The sequence below is a fragment of the Phascolarctos cinereus genome, unplaced genomic scaffold (genome assembly GCF_003287225.1).
Source record: "Phascolarctos cinereus isolate Bilbo 61053 unplaced genomic scaffold, phaCin_HiC Scaffold_726;HRSCAF=1367, whole genome shotgun sequence".
Taxonomy (NCBI): Eukaryota; Metazoa; Chordata; class Mammalia; order Diprotodontia; family Phascolarctidae; genus Phascolarctos; species Phascolarctos cinereus.
This window is the reverse complement of record NW_027556098.1, coordinates 25,440,465-25,457,256: the sequence shown is the minus strand read 5'-3', so window position 1 is coordinate 25,457,256 and position 16,792 is coordinate 25,440,465. Positions and strand designations below refer to the sequence as shown.

Sequence of the window (16,792 nt, the reverse complement as noted above, 5' to 3'; positions counted from 1 at the left end):
TTTTTTATCAACATCCCCTTATGGTCCCTTTCTTTTATCTTCCCTTTCCTCCACTTCCACCCCTGCTCTGTTCACATGGATTCCTAAATGTTACTTGCTATGGCTGGAGCCTTTAAAAAGTGTTCCCTTAAATGGTTCCATGGTATAGCAAAAAAGAGCATTGGATTTAGAATCAACCTGGGTTTGAAACCCCATTATACTACTTACTACCTGTGTGATTTTGGACAGGTCACTTCACTTATGCAGACCTCAGTTTCCTCATTTGCAAATGAATGAGTCACTCAGCTCTCCCTTACAAACTCTGTTATGGGCATTTGGAGAACTCAGAAATTTTGGCCAGCATGTAGACTCTATTTTTCCCCTGTGTGTTGGCACGGGCAGTCCTCCATGTTGGGTAGAGTAGTAGAAAGTTGGCTGATATTGGCATCAGAGGTCCTGGTTTCGAATCCTGACTATCACTACCTATATGATCTTGGGAAAGTCATTTATTATTATTTCTAGGAAAGCTCCTGTTTCCTTATGTATAAAATAAGGGGAGATGGGGCAGCTAGGTGGTACCATAATGCATAGAGTGCTAGGCCTGAAGTCAGGAAGACTCATCTTCTTCAGTTCAAATCTGGCCTCAGACACTCACTAGCTGTGTGACCCTGGGCAAGTCACTTAACTCTGCCTCAGTTTTTTCATCTGTAAAATGAGCTGGAGAAGGAAACCACTCCACTATCTTTGCCAAGAAAACCCTAAATGGGGTCACAAAGAGTCAGACACAGCTGACATGAATGAACAACAATTAAAACAATAAAATAAGGGGATTGGATTCAGGGGTGGGGAACTTGTAGCCTTAAGGGCACATGTGGCCCTCTAGGTCTTCAAGTGCAGCCCTTTGACAGAAACCAAACTTCACAGAACAAACTGTTCCCCACTCCTGGATTAGATGATCTTTCTGAAGGCCTTTCCAGTTACAAATTTATGATCCTGTGATCCTATGAATTCACTTTTTCCCTTCTTCCCCCTAATTATTGGAATTCTTGACTTGCTTTCCAACTCAGCTCAACTGCTCCCTTCTTCACGAGGCCTTTCCAGGACTCCCTAGCTGCTACTACTACTACCTTATCTCCAAGGTTCCCTTATACCTCTTTTGTATGTGTTTTCCATATGCCCAGATCTGTGAATGTTTTCCATTTTCCCTCCATTTGACTCTATTTCTTGAGGGTGATGACTGTCTAGTTTTTCTCTTTGTATTCCACAATGCCTGGCAAGTAGTAGATCCTTAATAAATTTTTTTTATTGTTTTCCTTGCTTGCTTGATTAATGGATTAGAGAAGAGCAAAACTTAAAACAGGGAGACTGTTTTTCAATAATTTGAGTTGCAGGTGATGACGGCCTGAACTAAGAAATGGAGCAGTATAAACGGAGAGAAGAGGACAGATGTGAGAAATGTGGAGTATTGTTAGCTAAGTAGAGCTCTTCTGGGTTCCCAGAAGTTTCCTTGGTCTCCTGTTTATGTTGAAGGGCTCCATCCTCTTCTATCTCTACCCAATAATCACAATGTCCACATGCCATTTGACTCTGGCATAGAGACATTGGGGGCCACTCTATTTTGATTTTATTTTATTTATTTAAAAAAAAATTTTTTAGGCAATTGGGGTTAAGTGACTTGCCCAGGGTCACACAGCTAGTTAGTACGTGTTAAGTGTTTGGTCTGAGGCTGGATTTGAACTCAGGTCCTCCTGACTTCAGTGCCGGTGCTCTATCCACTGCGCCACTTAGCTGCCCTGGCCACTCTATTCTGAACAATAAATATTAGTTGCCAGTGTGCTAAGTTACTTGTCATGTAGCTATCAGAACTTTATTATGTTCAGATTAGAGCTTTATTTCATACCTCTTTGGCATTGTTCAGAAATCATTCCATATCTTTGTAAGAAAGTCAGTGGCTTCATTGCTGGCAGAAAAGTCTGACAAAAGTTGCCACCACACTAACGGTTCCAATAAGAGTTACGTGGTCCACAATTGGCATAATGGCAGTTGAAAGAAACTACAAGGAAATTTCTCACTTCATTCAAATAGTTTTCTGATTTAAGAAATAGAAGCCTGAGGCAGATCCATTGTAAATGATAGACTTACTCTAAGCCTCTGGGTTTCTGTTGGCTTTTGCTGTCAGGGCTATGTATGGCAATGAGTCTGAGTCTAAGAAAGAGCTTGCCTGGTCCTGTAGGCTCAAGGTAAAAAAAGAGCCAAGACACCGACTTGTGGGGAAAAGGACATAAAGCAGCTGAAACTCAGCAGAAGACCAGCAAGTAGCAGCAGAGGACCCTGACAGGAGAGTGTAACAATGGAGGAAGTACATTGTGACTTGATAGCATTCACCAGCCAAGCAGATAATCCTCAGTGGCCCAAAAGAGAAAGTGGTTAAATCTGGAGCAGAGGCACCTTCTAGTTGGGATGCGGCCCCGCAAGTATAAAATGCCTAGGCCAGATATGTTTCTGACCCATTTGCCTTCTCCCGTGGTTATTCTCCACATGTGTTCCCAGGAATATACTAGAAATATATGAGAAATTATACTTCTGTCTGCATAGGAGGAAACTTCCTTGCCATTTATTTTGTTGTGTTACTTAACGAAGTGCCTGAAAAAAAAAAAACAACTAGTGTGTTCTATGGTTAATCTATCAAAAGAAATGCTGGAGGAGTTATGCTTTTGAGTGGATACTGACCCAAAATATGCCTTGAACTTGAGTAGTTTTCAAGAAGCTTGGCTGTATCTTGTTTCCTTAACTAAATAATTCTTTCTTTGAATTTGAGGGTCGTATTTTATATGTACTGAAAGGACAACATGTACACTAGAATGAACACTGGACTTAGAGTCAGTCTTCACCTTTCTTAGTCTAAGATTCCCTCAAAGTCCCTTCCATCTCATAAATCCTATGATCCTCTCATTCAATGACATCAAGCATCGGATGCCTCTTACATAGAACTACCACCATGTGCCTGAACCACATCTTTTTTTCGGTTACAAATGTAAGATAGGTAATGTCTGATAGAATAAAGAGTTCCCATCTGCCAGGAGTGAACTCAGTCTCTCACTTAGCATGAGCACCGTCTATCGGCTGTCATATCATGTGAAGATCACAACTTTGCTCTTGGTGAATGTTGTCATCAACCTTCTTTGGATCTGCCTATAAAAAAGCTTTGTGATAAGAACTGACATCCTCATTTTCTGACCAAAGTGTTAAAAAATTGTGTAGTTGACTTACTCACCCACATAAAGAGTGAGTCAGTGGTAAAGCCAGAAATATAAATCTGTCTGACTTCTCTTTATCATTCTGCTTCCTTTCTTTAAAAGGAACTGAGTGACTTGGGACTGTATTGGTTAGCTTTTCGGCATGATGTACCTACTAAGTGCTTGCCATTAGATGATATCGGCAAGAATGACTTAGGCTTGGTAAGGTGAAATATGATTTAGGATGTATTCAACTAATTTGGCAGTGTGAGATGGGGTGGGAAAGAGCTTTCATACATTGCGTAAAACAGTTTTCATTTCCTCATTTTCTTAAAGGAACGGGAACTAGAGGTTATATGCCTTGCCTGTACACCGTGGGAACTTTTTAAAAACTGTTGAAGGGCACAAAATGTAGTTCAGTTAAAAGAAGAGTTTTTGCTCATCCCATTGCCCTATCTTCCTTCTCTTGACTGAGAGGATGCATGGTATGGGGAAATGGACCTGGGATTTGGAGTGGGAGGACCTGGGTTCGGTTCTGAGTTCTGCCATTTAATGCTTACCTTTATGAACATTGGCAAGTCACTTGACCACTGTCTATGGGCCTCAGTTTCCACATCTGTGAGTAGATGTCCTTTAAGTTCTCTTCAAACTCTAAATCTATATGCCTATGAGTACATGCCTACAATTCCAAATTCAGCCTATTTTCTATGACTACATACCTCTTCATGAAACCTTTCATAACCGCATTTGAAATATCATTCCCTATCTTCTGAATTCATAGACTGCATAATATATGCAGCACTCTTTTGCACATTAATCATATTTTGCTAGTTGTCTAGATCTAGGATAGGGACTCTGTCTTAGATTTGATATCTCCCCAAAAGACAGCGCAGTACTCTATAGATTCTCAAGTAAGATTCTCAGTAAGCAGAGTCTCAGTAAGTAAGTAGTAGTTGTTGAGTTGATTTGAGGGAAATTATTAATTTTGGAATTAACGAAGTTGGTAAGGAGAGAGACAGGGAGGATCCTTTATGAAATCAGTAATTTCGGGGCCAACATTTAGACACAGACCCCCTAGGGCTGTTGATTTGGTGAGTTCCTTAGGGCACAAATTTTGAAGTTTGGGGAGTTTGCAACTTTCAGTCATTTGTGAAATTTTGTAATACCCATACCTTTAACCTTCAAATATATATGTGTGTGTGTGTGTGTGTATGTATATATGCATATATATGCATATATCATATGCAAAGAATGGGCAGCTAGGTGTCACAGTAGATAGAGCGCTAGGCCTGGAGTCAAGAAGGCTAATCTCCCTCAGTTCAAATCTGGCATCAGACACGTACGTCCTAGCTCTGTGACCCTGGGCAAGTCACTTAACTTTGTTTGTCTCAGTTCCTCATTTATAAAATGAGCCGAAGAAAGAAATGGTAAACCACTCCAGTATCTCTGCCAAGAAAACCCCAAATGGGATCCTGGAGAATCAGACACAACTGAAAAATGACTTAACAACAAATACAAAGAATGCTATATGGCACATTTTTAAGGTAAAAAATTAAAGTAAGTAAAGTTTAATTTTGGCCTGAAAAGGCTTAAAGATTCCCATGACAAGTCTGTTTCTATGACATACCATGAAATAATTGCAGCCACACTAGAGATACATTAGGGATACATTAGTATGAATTTTGGAGTTTTTATTCTGCTCTGTGACCAAATAAATAACAATAAAAAAAAACAGGAATCTTATAAGTTAAAAAAATTAGCGGCGTATGAACATTGGCAAGAACTTAAAATATTAGTCACTGTCTAAGGCATTCCACATCCCATTTGCCTACATTTTATTCTCAGTCTCTGGTAAAATCCAGGCTTCGTGACAATCAGAGACTCTAAGAGGGTATGATTGCAGGATAGGACAATAATATCTATAGCATCTCTGACTTTGGTTAATTCCGTGAAATGTAAAATTCTGGGTATTTTTTAATTGTTTGATAGTACACACTCTAAACATTTTTTTCTCAGAACATGAACACTGCAGGAAATGATAAAAAAAAATGGTCCCCATAGCATTTTGGAGATGGATAAATTTGTACACTGTAGAACCAGGACATGTGACAGGCATCATTTGAATACTAAAAATTTCCTTCAAAATTAGGAAGGTTCCCTTAAGTATTGACTTGGTAGAAACATCTATTAGACACTCCAATAAACTTGTGATCGCTATGGAAATCAATAGCCAAACAATATAGGTCGTTTTAAATTAAAATCATACAGTTACCTCAGAAATTTTGTGGGCCATATGCCAAATCACAGAGCTACATATGACATATTTCTCTAGCAAAAAAAAAAAAGGCTATCAAAAAAAATCCTCATGTCACATTTACAACTATTTGGCATCGTTTGAAAATTTTCAGTGGTTACTGACAACTCCCAACTAAGGACTGCTGTAATCACCAAAAATCGCATCCAAATCATGAAAATTTCTTGTGTCTGAATAAATTTAAACTGAATGTGTTACACTGATAATAGCCAAGCCTGCTCCTGGAGAAAAGATGAAAAATATGATTCCCCTTTTCATTGGAGAGGAGGGCAACTATAGATGTGGAATGTTGGATGCTCTGTCAGAAAGAGGAGTTGTATAAATTGGTGCTCCTGAACTGCTTTTTTTATATCTTTTTTTTTTTTTGGACAAGGGAAGACTCACTTGGTAGGGCAAGGGAGAGAGACACAGTACAAAATGAATATAAACCAAAAGGTATCAATAAAACTTTATTTTTTAAGAAAACACATGAAGAAAAAAGTGACTGAGGTGGGGGGAATGGAAAAGGGATGGGGATCTCTTGCTTGCATACAGAAAGATAAGCAGGCTATGGCCTAGAACCAGTGATGCTGAACAGGGACACATTGTAAAATTCCAATAAATAAGAGATTATTTCTACCCCTCCAGACACTTAGCTTTTGTGGAAGTCTCACGGGGACACCCCTTCTTATTTATGTGGAAAGCTAGGGGAATCAGTCCAGGCGTTAAGGAAAGAATGTTCGTGGAATGTTTGGGGGAGAATGAACAGATCCATATTTCTGGAAAAGATGATGAGTTCAGAGAAGGAGCAGCATCTTTCAGATACATAAGAAAGACATTTAGGAACAATATGCTAGACAAGAAGCTCTTCATAGATAGCTGTTAGGAAGCACTTTAAATTTATTCTCTCTATTGGAGAACCTACTAATGCTTTTTTTTTTTTTTTGCTTTTTGATAAGGCAATCACAGTTAAGTGACTTGCCCAGGGTCACCCAGCTAGTAAGTGTCAAGTGTCTGAGGTCAGATTTGAATTCAGGTCCTCCTGACTCCAAGGTTGGAACTCTATCCATTGTGCCACCTCACTGCCCCTGACCCTGCTAATTCTTAATAAATATATACTCTGTTAAATGGGACATAAAAGTCGTAGAATAATAGCTCTGGAGCTAGGACAAACTTCAAAGGATATCTACTCCTCCACTCCAATACCCATTTTACAGATCAAGAAACTGAGGCTTAGGATGATTAAATGGCTTGTCCAAGGTCACTTAGTATACATCAGAGGCAGGATTTGAACCTAGGGCCTCTTGACTGCAGAATGAACACTCTTCCCACTATGCCATGCATTTCCTGCATCAATAGAGTAGGATGCCTAATTCAGTAAACAATTGAATAATGCCATCTTGCCTGCTTGAAAGATAGTTTGGGATTCCTGTAGGATTGCATTACTGCAGAGAGGTAGGATACTCTGTTATGTCACTAGTGACAGACGTAGGAGCAAAGCATTTATGGGTTATTCCTGTGCTAGTTCGCAGAAATACGAGCAACCCTACAGACCCTGTGAGAGTAAACATCCTTTGATCTAGTCTGGTCCAAGTGAGAGTAGCTAGCATTTGTATAATGCATTAAGATTGACAGAGCACTTTAAAATATCATCTCATTTTATCTTCACAATAATCACTGGAGGTCATTATCCCTATTTTATAGATAAGGAAACTGAGGCAGACAGAAGTTAAATGACTTGCCCAGCATCACACAACTAGTAAATTCTGAGGCCAGATTTGAATCCAGGTTTTCCTGACTCCAGGTGCAGAGCTCTATCCATTGCATCATCTCACTGCCTCCTACTAGGACACAGTGGCGTCAGAGACATCAATATGTTCACTCTCTGACACCACTGACCTTGCAGAGCTTCCTCCTTAGCTAGTGCATTTTAAACATTGTATGAGATAATAACAGCAAAGATCAAAGGTCATTCCTGAACCTGATTATGAAGACCCAGACTTTATTTCTTTTTCTCTATTTTTCTGTCTGTAAAGTTTAATCATATGGAATATAGTGTGTGTGTGTGTGTGTGTGTGTGTGTGTGTGTGTGTGTGTTTAAGGAAGCAGGGAGCAATTGAAAAAGACCTACAGGTGACATTCAGAAGGCCTAGGCTTGCATTCTGACTTTGCTATTTACTGTCTGCATGACCTTGGGTGAGTCCCTTTTGTTTCCTAGATTCAGTTTTACCATCTATAAAATAAGTTGAGGGGATGGGGATATGTGGGAAGGGTGGAATAGTTGGTCTCTAAGGCCCCCCAGCACTCCAAAGCCTATATTTGCCCTATAAAGCAAAGTGAATATATACATATATATATATATACATATATATATACATATATATATACATATATATATGAAGTATCATATGTGTGAAAATTATATTGACAGACATTTTTCTATTTAATCAAACAAATTTAACCCTCTATTTTAGATATTGAACAGCATTTTTTCCCCAGGGCAGCTAGTTGATTCAGTGGATAGAATACCAGGCCTGAAGTCAGGAAGACTTATCTTCATGAGTTCAATTCTAGCCTCAGACACTTACTAGCTATGTGATCCTGAGCAAGTCTCTTAACCCTATTTGCCTCATTTTCCTTGTCTGCAAGATGAGCTGGAGAAGGAAATGGTAAACCACTCCAATATCTCTATCAAAAAAACCCCAAAGGGGTCACGAAGAGTCAGACACGACTGAAACAACTGAACAATAACAACATTTGGTGCTAACTATGTAATCCTAATTACTCTAGTTTTCACTAGTGTAGCATATTGAGTTCCTTTTTCCCATTATGTTCTTGCTTGAAGATTCCAACCCTTTGGAAAATGACAGATATTGGAGAGGCTATGGGGAAGCCAGTACACTAGATACACAGCTAGTGGAGCTGGGAATTGGTCCAGCCATTCCAGAAAACAATTTGAACCTATGCTTTAAAAAAGTTACCAACCATACATAGTTTTTGACCCAACTGTACCCTACTAGGCTTATACCCCAAAGAAATCAAAGAAAAAGAGAAAAGATCTGGTACGTACAAAAATGTATTCAGAGCAGCTCATTTCACAGCAAAAAATAAATAAGTAAATAAAATGGAAACTAAGAGATTATCTCCCTATTGGGGATTGCATAAGCAAATTGTGGTATATTAATGTAGTGTAATATTATTTAATACCACAAGGAATGATGAAATGGACAATTTCAAAGGAAACTGGGAAGATCTGTTTCAACTGATGTATAGTAAATTTAAGGTGGCACGGTGGATAGAGTGTCAGACCTGGCATCGGGAAGACTCATCTTCTTGAACTCAACTCTGGCCTCAAGACACTTACCAGCTTTGTGACCCTGGGCAAGTCACTTAATCTTGTTTGCCTCAGTTTCCTCATCTGTAAAATGAGCTGGAAAAAGAAATGACAAACTACTCAAGTATATTTGACAAAAAAAAAAATTAAATGGGGTCATGAAGAGTCAGACATGACTAAAATGACTGAACACCAATAGTAAATTGAACAGAACCAATAGAGCAATTTATATAAGGATAACATTGTAAGAAAAACAACCTTGGAAGACTTGAGAACTGTGACCAATGCAATGATAAATGTAAGTCTAGAAGACTAGAGATGAAACATTCCACCCATCTCCTACCAGCAAGATGATGCACTTAAAATACAGAATGAGATACGTTTTGAGACATGGCCAATATGGACATTTGTTTTGTTGGACTACATCCATTTGTTATGAAAGTTTTCTTTCTTGGTTTCTTAATCTCTTGATGGGAGGGAACAGTAAATGTTTATAACAATGAATATTTTTAATATATAATATTTTATTTTTCCCCAATTACATATTAAAATAATTAACATTTTTTTTATTTTGAGTTCTAAATTCTATCACTCCTCCTTCCCTGAGACAGGAAGTTAAATGATTAATATTTTAACAAAAAATAAATCATGTCTTCTGGTGTAAAGCTAGCCCTAGATCTTAATTCCTCTGTAACCTCCAACAGAAAGTCTTATCCTCTCGATTTGAATTTGAATGTGTAGAGAATAGAAAGACAGCTTGATATATTAGATAAGGAGTCAGCCTCAGAGGAAAGTTAACCTGGTCTCCCTCTGTCATATACTGGCTGTGTGACATTGGGCAAGTCACTTAATCTCTCAGTACTTTAGGAGACTCTCTAAGATCCTTAGTTGCAACATGGGTGTAGACCTGTGTTTGTAGAGGCAATTTCCTTCATCAAAAGGGTGCTCTGTACCCGAGAAATCACAGGTCTACTCCATGTAAGACATCGGTGTATCAGTACCAGAACAAGACGTACCAAGCCTTGTCTCCATCTGACTGTGATGAGAAAAAAATTAAAAACATACCATTTGAGGTTAATGTTTTCTTATGGCAGGAAGAGGAAAATACCATTTTAAAAAAACCCCTAAGTTAATTTTCCTCAAGGATGGAACTTTGCAAGATATTGGAACTTTATCATGATCTCAAATGGTGGTGCAATTAAGCAAAATTCTCTGGAACAATTTTTGTCAGCCAGAAAAAAATAACCCACTTACTTAATATTTCAGTTCCCTAGTTATGATGAAAATTCATAAGCAACCATAAATGTCACTATCAGCCCAGACATCTTAAACATAAGTTTTGCATCAAAATGAAATAAAGTAAAATAAACTTTGGATTTCCCAGGTTCAAGCAGGGTGTCAATGAATATAATGTAAGTGAAATAAACCCCCAAAGAAAGTGAACTTTGAGTAATTGCTAAAAACAAAACAAACAAAACCAAAAAATTCTATGTTGTTACAAGAGAACACATCATACAACATAACTCCTTTGAGGGGAGGGGAGCTACAGGGTCAGAATGGTCCATACATTTTTTTTTTTAGAGTGAGGCAGTTGGGGTCAAGTGACTCGCACAGAGTCACACAGCTAGTGAGTATTATGTGTCTGAGGCCAGATTTGAACTCAGGGCCTCCTGACTCTAGGGCCAGTGCTCTATCCACTGCACCACCTAGCTGCCCCCATACATTTTCATATGTGATCATTGTATCAGTTTATTTTTCATAACTAAAGCGTAGAAGTCTGATGTCTCATTACAAACATCGGCTGTTCTACAGTGAGCTCTGAGGAATAAGAAGAAATAACCAAAGAAGAAATAACCAGAAGAAATAACCAAATAGGCTGGAGGAGTTTAAAGGGTAGAATATCTAGTTCTCTCTTTGAACCATAGTTTCATAGATTGAAAACAAGAAGAGATCTTAGAAGCCATCTAGTCCAATCTCTCTATTTTACAGACTAGGAAACAGAGATTGTTGTTATTGTCATTTGTCCTTCCCAGAGCAGTTGAATATATTTCCTCTGGTCGTATGGCGGCAAATGGCAAAGCTGGGATTTGAAACTCCAGATCCAGCTTTCTTTTTTTCCTACTGAACCCTGCTGCTATACCCTGAATCAGTAGGAATGGGATGTTTTGAGCACAAGGCTCCATTCGCACTCTGAAACATCCGTGACTTCATCCCTGGAATCATCTATCTCCACCACAAGCAGGCAGCACCATAAACTAAGAGCAAAGAACTAAAAGTTAGCGGAAGCTCTGGCTCCACCACTGATCTATTACATGACCTTGGACCTATCCTTCCTTTGCTCTAGATCTCAGTTTTCCCATTTACAAAATAAGGATGATCCTATAAAGTAAATAACAGTAATAAATACTCTGCCCTACATTTAAGATGAACTGCTAATAAAATGAATTAAGTGCTAGGAAAGTAGATAGGGACTGTTAATTCTTTGATAGAGTGAACTCTTGGATGAGAAAGATATGGAGCCTGAAGGGATTGTAGGGATCTTTTATCCAAACTCCTCACTGTAAAAGTGAAGAAACAGAAGCCATTGGAGGTTACATGACTTGCTCACTCACTCAGGTGGCAAACATCAGAGATAGGATTTGAACTCAAGTCTTCTAAGACTCCAGAGCCAAAGACTTTTCTTCTGCACCATGCTATAGTTAGCAGAAAGCAAACTCCACACTCTGAAAGGAAAATATCCCAAGTTGTTTTCTAAAGAGGTATGAGAGAGGAGCAGGGCAGCTAGATGGCACAGTCGATAGAGGGCCAGGCCTGGAGTCAAGAAGACCTGAGCTCAAATCCAACCTCAGACACATAGCTGTATGACCCTAGGCAAGTCACTTAACCCTATTTGCCTCAGTTTTCTCAGTAAAATGAGCTGGAGAAGGAAATGGCAAACCAATCCAGTGTCTTTGCCAAGAAAACCTCAAATGGGGTCACACAGAATCAGATATGACTGAAAGGACGAAACAACAGAAAGGAATACATGCTACATGATAGCAAGAAACTGGAACATGTGTAATCATTTCATAAATTTCCCTCCTTCATACAAATGCACTTAACTGGGCTAGGCATCTGTTTTTATGTCGTTTTTCTAATCAGATCTCAAGTTGGTGGGTATTGGAGAGGAAAGTCTAGATTTTCAAAGAAGAAACATGAATCTACTTCCATGTATACCAGCAATTCGAGTTACAACTTAATTCACCATTCCCCTGCCTTCTGATGTTGGTAGAGAATTGAATTAATTGGAGTGTGTGTAGACAGATTAGCTCAGATTACAACTGGAGCTGTAAATCATGGGGATGTAGGCTGGAACTCAATTACAGAGTTGCATTCCTTTAATTCCCCATGTAGAAGCCCAGTACAATATCTTATTAGTGTTCCCGAACACTCTCCATAACAATCCAATTTGCAACCACTAAACCATGAGTAAAGTGATGTCTTTAAGGACCTTTACAAATTCATGTGGATAGAAGGTTGGCACAGAATTAGAAAGTAAGGAGCTGGGTCATAGTTGAAGCATTGGGAGAATTCAGAGTGTTAAGAAACCATAAAGAATGATACCTGCTTTCATCTGCATGGCGTGGCAATCCACTGCCAGCATACTGGAGTATAAAATATTAGCTGTCTCACTTGAAATCTGCTATATGTTTTTCACTTATGGAACTTTTCCCATCTGGCATCTCCTATTTGTCCTTTGAACAGAGTTCATAATATGCTATAGCCTGGCAACAATTTTCTAGAGTCTCCACAGAAACCAGGTTGGGAGGACAGCAAGATAAGCATTCTAATCATTCCCAGAAGGTGTTCCTGTGTGCACAGCCCCCTCTTACATTCAGTGGGGCTTAGAACTAAGTTTTGTCTTCATTCCTCTGTGGTCATCATTTTATTTACATCATTGTATCTCTCCTCTTTTTTTTATTCCATTGTGAAACAACCTTACTACAGAAAAATAAATACTAATTTTTAAAAACAACTGAATATCTTTGAAGGTTAAAAAGGAAAAAAAAAGCCTATGAGTTCCTCAATTAAATCTCAAGATTCTCAACTTGGCTTCTTCTCTGCTGTCAAAAAAAAACCAAACAAACAAACAAACAAACAAAACTTCATTAAACTCTACCCCTGACTTCAAACAAGAAGCAACCATTTAATATAATTTCTACATTACTGGAATAAATTTGTAAGGACACACAGACCCAGACGAGTCTGTCATAAATTTCAAGCATAAAATGCTTAAGAGATTGTTACACATAGAAAAAAACAAGTGGAAATCACATCCCATGAGCACTTATACCCAAAGGGTTCTACTTACTTGTCTCAAGTTCTATAGAAGTCACCAGGTTTCCCAGTAGAATGACTGTCACATAAGCCCAAAGGACACTCCCCATCCTTAGAAACACAGAGAAGTGTATGAGCAATAGCATCAAAGATAACCCAAGTAGCAACTGACTTAGTACTAATGCTTACATCAAGAGTTCACCACCTTTTAAAGAGACTAAGGAGATACAAGGGAAATGACTACAGGAAATAAAAAGCTATTTAGTCTTATTTATAAAGTATTAGGTGCTTGGGAGTGGAGAGACAGATCTGCATCTATCCTGATAAAGTTTTTCACTTCATTATATAAGAAGTCAAGTTTTCTAACCACACTGACAGTGAGAGTAGGAAACGCACACAGGATCCACATATAGTTCCCCTATAGGTTTGTGCTTATATGAAGAGCTAGGAACAACCTAAATGCCCAACAGTTGGTTAAGAGCTAAGTAAGCTGTGGTACAATTAATGTAATAGAAGAATGCAATGCTATTAAAATGATAAATATGAGAAACAAAGAAATTTGTAAAGCCTAATAAAGTACTTTAAAGTGAAGAAAGTAGCACTAGGATAGAATATACATTAACTTCAAATACATGAGAGGAAAAATGAGTATGCCTATAAAGATGAATGATAAAATTGAGACTGTGAAATATAGCTACAGAAATTAATATGCTTGCATTCATATTATAAATAAAACAAATTAATTTTTAATTATAATTACAAAAGGTATGTTGAACTCACTCTGTCATTTAAAATTGTTTGATCAATTTTTAATTGCATAATTTTTTTAAAAAATTTTAATTAATTAGTGAAACACTTAAAAAAATTTTAAATTAATTAGTTAATTTAAATAATTGAACATTTTAAAACTTTTTAAAGATTTAAAGCTGAATAGAACCTCATCAGTCATCTAGTTTAACATTCTTATGTTTTATATGAGGTCCAGAAAGTTGAATTGACTTGCTTGCAATCAATCATATAGTAAGACACAGATAGAGTCAGGATTTGAAACCATGTCCTCTGACTCTAAATCTATCACTGTGCTATTTTGAAATCATAATACTAATTTGGCTATATTAGTTCAGAGATGATAAATTATTTGTTAGCAAGAAAATCTAAATAATCTAGAAAGATGCTTCTGAACCTTTTTATCCCATAAGATAAGGATGAACTCTTGAAATGGGAATTGGTTAGAGAGAGATCTCTATTAATTTTCTAGAATTAGAGACCACTGACATATGGCTGCTATAATGTCCTAGCTAGTCATTTGGGATTCCAGGGATTGTAGAAGTTGTTTGGTCCTCCAAGTATATAGTGCTGAAATTGCTATGTGTAAATTAGGTGTATTTTGATGCCTTAGAGTCTGAACTGACTGATCACTAAAAGTATCGCATGAAACTTCCTGGATAATTTCTAGATGGATTTGATGAGAACTTGATATTTAAAAATCAAACAATCTGTACCCAGATTCCTAAAATAGGCCCAAAATAAGATTATGGTCCCCAGGGAATCTTCTGAAATGGTCCATGTTGCTCAATTTCTAGATCAAAATGAAAAGTTTGGCAGCTTTATTTTTTTTAAATGTTACGTTATGGACTATTCAAATAAATCTCTTTGTTTTATTGAAAACCAAAAAACACTGATGTTTACCTACATAAACAAATTGCCCCTTCTGTCTTCTCTGTGGCTAGAGATGAGGCAAAACAATAGAACTGGGGGATTCTAGACACTACTATGATCCCTTTGGTTTCACGATCTGGGGACTTGGGTTTTTCCTCCATAGAAATGTGAGATTGATTAACTTGAAATCAAGAAGGACTGTGTTGGAATGCTGCCTCAGAGAATTGCTATCTGTGTAATGCTAGGCAAGTCACTTAAGCTCACTTGCCTTATTCCTGAGAAAGTTGAGGCCTCAACTTATTTGTATGTAAAATGGGCATAAAGATAACTATCTCACAGGGTTGCTATGAGAATCAAATAAGCTAATTTATGTAAAGCACTTTGCAAACATTTAAATGCTATGTAAATATTAACTATCAATATTTTCTTGATACTTGCAATGCTTGCAGTAAACCTTAGCAAAGATATATAATCTCTATCTACTTTTTTTCTTTTTATAGGAATGGATGTCAGTATTGGAATTAAATTTTCTATGTACCTAAGTCATTTTTGTAGATTGCCATATTTGGTTGGTGGTTTTTTGTTGTTGTTGTTGCTGTTCTTAGCTCACATTCCCAGAGTCAATGGGTTATTTTAGTTCTATATATTTGATAAATATATACTCTGCTTTCAAGGACAGATCTGAGTGCAGAATTGATTAGAATTCAATCCATCAGAATGCCTTAACACCAATCCCAGCAATCTGTCCTACAGGAATAGTTCTGCAGGGAAATTTGGACAGCAGTCATGCTCAGAAAATGTGGAGCCCTCTAGCAGACTATGAGCAATTTTGTAAATAAGTCATAGTAGCTAGGTAACTACCATGGAATGGAGTTCTTTTCTGTTGATTTAGCAAAGAAGGGATGCAGAAAGTTTTTGAAGTAAAGCTTTGATATAAAAGGCAACAAAGAACTGTAAAAGAAATAAAACTGACTGTCCAAATCAATACTGCCTCAACCTATTTATCACTAGATTGGCACCCATAGAATGCTGTAATCAGTACTAGCTTCAGGGAGTAGAGAAGCAAAGGAAATTTTATTGGGTCTTTCACACCATGGCCATTTGCTTTATTTAGGGCATCCTCTATATCTGTAAAAGTTGAAAGATAGAAGCAGCATGGTTTTTTGTAAAATTTTTTGTTTTCTTTTGAATTACATGTAAAAACAATTTTTAGCCTTTTTTATAATTTTGAGTTCCAAATCTTCTCCCTCCATTCCTCCTTTTTTCTCTCTCTGTTACAGCAAGCAATTAGATCTAGATTATGCACATGTAATCATGCAAAACATATTTCTGTATTAGCCATGTTGAAAAAGAAAAAACAAAGGAAAGAAAGAAAGAGACAGAAAGTTGGTTTTTTTTTTAAGTATGTTTCAATCTGCATTCAGACTCTACCAGTTTTTTCTCTGGAAGTGGATAGCATTTTCCATCATAAGTCCATTGGAAATGTCTTGGATCATTGTATTCCTCCGAATAGCTAAGTCATTCACAGTTGATCATCATGTAATATAAGCAGCATCTTTTTTTTTAAGATAGCAACCCTATCTATTATATTTTTACTAGCTCATGCTCTAACAGGAATAGCACTGCACCAACGGCAGAATATTGGTGTTCTAATCCTAGGTTTGCCACTAGCTAACTGACTTACTTTTGACAAGTCTTACTTCTCCATGCCTCAATTTTCTCATATCAAAATGGCAATAATGATATTGTCCTACCTACCTCATAGTTTTTAATAAGGATATAAAGGATATGGGCAGCTAGATGATACAGTGAATAAAGATCTGGGCCTAGAGTCAGGAAGACTCTATGAGTTCAAATCTGTCCTCAGAGACTTCCTAGCTGTGTGACCCTGGGCAAGTCACTTAACCCTGTTTGCCTCAGTTTCTTCATCTATAAAATGAGCTGGAGAAGGAAATGGCAAACCACTCTTGTACC

The 16,792-nt window shown here is 37.6% G+C and overlaps 1 protein-coding gene across 1 annotated transcript in view; it reads right to left on the bottom strand.

Annotated features, from left to right (window-relative positions):
* Window positions 1-13,320, bottom strand: part of CRLF2 (cytokine receptor like factor 2) — a 46,263-nt gene extending 32,943 nt beyond the window's left edge. The window contains exon 1 of the mRNA XM_020992775.2: window positions 13,194-13,320. Coding sequence (XP_020848434.2) covers window positions 13,194-13,305 — 112 coding nt within the window. The 5' untranslated portion in view covers window positions 13,306-13,320. The remainder of the gene's footprint in view (window positions 1-13,193) is intronic.
* Window positions 13,321-16,792: the final 3,472 nt, after the last annotated feature.